Source organism: Limulus polyphemus, unplaced genomic scaffold (assembly GCF_000517525.1).
Source record: "Limulus polyphemus unplaced genomic scaffold, Limulus_polyphemus-2.1.2 Scaffold5989, whole genome shotgun sequence".
Taxonomy (NCBI): Eukaryota; Metazoa; Arthropoda; class Merostomata; order Xiphosura; family Limulidae; genus Limulus; species Limulus polyphemus.
The window spans coordinates 52,018-55,167 of record NW_013671599.1 but is presented as its reverse complement, the minus strand read 5'-3'; the positions used below and the strand labels follow the sequence as shown (position 1 = coordinate 55,167).

Genomic DNA, 3,150 nt, shown 5'->3' with positions numbered 1-3,150 from the left:
GAGAACTGATATTGTTGATGGATCTGATTGAAGTGTTTAAGATTGTTAAGGGAACTGATATTGTTGATGGATCTGAATTAGGTGTTTAAAATTAAGAGAACTGATATTGTTGATGGATCTGATTGAAGTGTTTAAGATTGTTAAAAGAACTGCTATTGTTGATGGATCTGATTGAAGTGTTTAAGATTAAGGGAAATGATAGTGTTGATTCCTAGTCATCTTTTTGTACTTAACTTTGAGAATTGTAAGACTAGCAGACACAGATATATATTTTGGCAGAGTAAGGGTCTTCTTCAGCTTAGATAGCTTTACTTTCCTGACAAAATAGTTGGTCTGTAGAATGGGTTGCTTTCAGATGTGGTGGATGTAAATATTTAAGGGAGGCCTTGATAAATATACAAGTACACAAGACTAGACTTGAATTTCTTTGTTGTATTTTTAAGTGTCCAACACAGGGATCCTGAGTCACTGGGAGAGGCAGTAGAATTGTCTAAAATAAAAATATGTTCACCTTATTTAAGTTTCTAGTGTTCTTTACTAGAAATTGATAAATAAGTTTGAAGAAATAAAAATACAAAATAATTCTTTTTAGTTGCTGAAAAATTAATAGCAATAGTGTGAAGCAATGTAGAGGTGAGAAACATATCTTTGTCATCACTAGCATAAAAAAGATGACCTTAAATTCCCTTTTTTTACTTGTATCACCTTACAGAAGGTTTTTTAAAGTTATGTTTACCAAATATCAATATTTCTGATTTTATAGCCATTGGAATTTTTTGAAGCCTAATTTTGTATTTATTTTGCCATTTCTGTTGAAACCATTCAAATGAAAAATGACATCTGTTAAATAAATTCCTCAGCCCTTTCTTTCATTGATTCATTTTATGTTAGAATTAACTAATTATGACACAAATGTACTTCTAAATATTCTGAAAACCATTGATACATTTCAACAGTGTAATGATTTTATTCTTTCAAATTTCAATGTTAGGTTTGTTTCTCTTCTCCAGATGATGCAAGAAGACCGAGCGTTGTTTAAAGCTGCCGATTTGAATGGTGATGGTATCTTGGACAAAAGTGAATTTTCTGCCTTTGCCAATCCAGAAGAATTTGTACACATGCATCAGGTATTTTTTTGTTTTAGCATTGTACGTAGAATACATATTAATCCTTTACATTGTCTTAAAAGACATACTGTTGAAGTTTTAGAAACATTTTAATAGAGCTACATCCAAAATACACAAATCTGTAATGTTGTTATTCAAGACATATGAAAATTCCAGAAACTTCTTTTTTTGTACAAAAAAAACATTAACTTTATTATCTACTTTTGTAGATAACACATTTTGTTTCTGTTATTTCATTCGTGATTTTGTCAATGGGTGTCACGGGAAATAACAGTTAATGTGGTTTCTCATTGATTTTCTCAATGGCCGTTGTTTATTGCGAGTCATATCCAGGTCAACAAAGTAAGCATATTGTTGTGGCAAAAGAAGTGAACCACAAACCTTTGAATTCACAGTCTGGCATCTTAAAAATAATAAAAAATACATTCTTCTTAAACTTAAATCTGCATCTTTTTTTGTCAGGTCCTGTATGAACAGACGATGGTAAAACGAGACAAAAACAAAGACGGTTATTTATCACTGGAAGAATTTCTCAGCGACGGATCTGGTAAACCTCCGGCTGTTGGATCAGAAAGCTATTTAGTTGAAAAGGATCACTTTGAGAACGAGTATGATGTCAATCATGATGGGAAACTTGAAAAAGCAGAAGTTTTGAAGTGGCTCTTGCCAGACAATGAGTAAGTTTTACAAACATTATCCATTATCTCTCAAACCATTGGATAACACGTTTATTGGGATGTGCTGATTGCTTAATGCAAGACACAAGACAATTGTGGAGAAGATAAGTATTAGTTTTCTCAGTGCTTTCTTGGACTTAGAATTTCGGACAGGTATTTTTACAAAGGTATAAGTTGTAGAGATATAACAAATAATGTTGATGGTGAATATCTGATTAAGTTCTTTGACTGCTGAATAGTTGATATATTTATCTGAACATTAGTTTAACAGGACGTTGGAAACTATGCAACACAAGAGAAAATATAAAAGAACGGTATGAAACTTTGAAAAGTAAACAAATGACATGCTGAATATGATGCAATAACCATGTTTTAACAAAGAATCACAGAATAATTACTTGATTAATACTCTCATTGTAATTGGTTCTGTCTAGTGCCTACAACTTCCAATAATATTTTTCTACACAACAATAGAATTTTGTGGACATTCTAGGCCAATGATTCTTTAAACTTAAACCTTTAAAAATATGTTTTACGGGTTTTGTCTTAGCAATTGTGAGTTTGTTTTGTTTTTAACTTCACACAAAGCTACGTGAAGACCATCTGCACTAGCCATCCCTAAGTCAGCAGTGATAGACTAGAGGGAAGGCAACTAGTCAATACTACCCCCCACAGTCGAAAGGGCTAGCACGTTCTGTGACAGGAATTCGAACCTGGAAACTACAGATTGCGAGTTGAACACCCGATGCAGCAATAATCAGTAAACAAGATGCACAGACCTGTCATTTGCAGTGTACACACTGAATTCTGTGTGGAATTACTTTAAAGTAGTTAGTGCTTTTAACATGAAGGTAAAGGGAAAGCATTTTTAACTACCAAATCCATAAGTCCCTGAAAAATTAGCATGGTAAAGGTGATAATGTGGCCTCAAGCTCTAGGGTGTTTTATCAAACAACAAATCATTCACAAGTGTTAACACATAAATGAAACTATTCAAAATTAATGTGCTAACAAGTTACACTCTGCAATCAGTGAAGTATTGTACTGGATAACTATATTTAGTTATTACTGATGAACGGTTTGTTCACCTGATGACGAAAAAAAAGCACAACCATAACATAGGTTACTAATTAAAGCTTAGTTTGTCTAAAACAACTTGTACCAGAGACAGATATATGAAAGATGCAAGACTACAGTTGCTGCTGGAGATTTCTCAATATCAAATTACTGGTTATTTCATTAGTTGAACAGGGAACTGGATCATAAAATATATGGATTTACAACATTCTGCTCCTACCCTATGCATATGGGAGGGTCAAAGTGACTTTTATGCATGTGATGCATCT

At 32.9% G+C, this 3,150-nt stretch overlaps 1 protein-coding gene across 1 annotated transcript in view; it reads left to right on the top strand.

Annotated features, from left to right (window-relative positions):
- The window catches only part of LOC106473228 (reticulocalbin-2-like), an 11,331-nt gene that overhangs the window by 3,991 nt on the left and 4,190 nt on the right, over nucleotides 1-3,150 (top strand). The window contains exons 4-5 of the mRNA XM_013933914.2: nucleotides 1,011-1,127; nucleotides 1,590-1,804. Of these exons, the coding sequence (XP_013789368.1) occupies nucleotides 1,011-1,127; nucleotides 1,590-1,804 (332 nt within the window). The remainder of the gene's footprint in view (nucleotides 1-1,010; nucleotides 1,128-1,589; nucleotides 1,805-3,150) is intronic.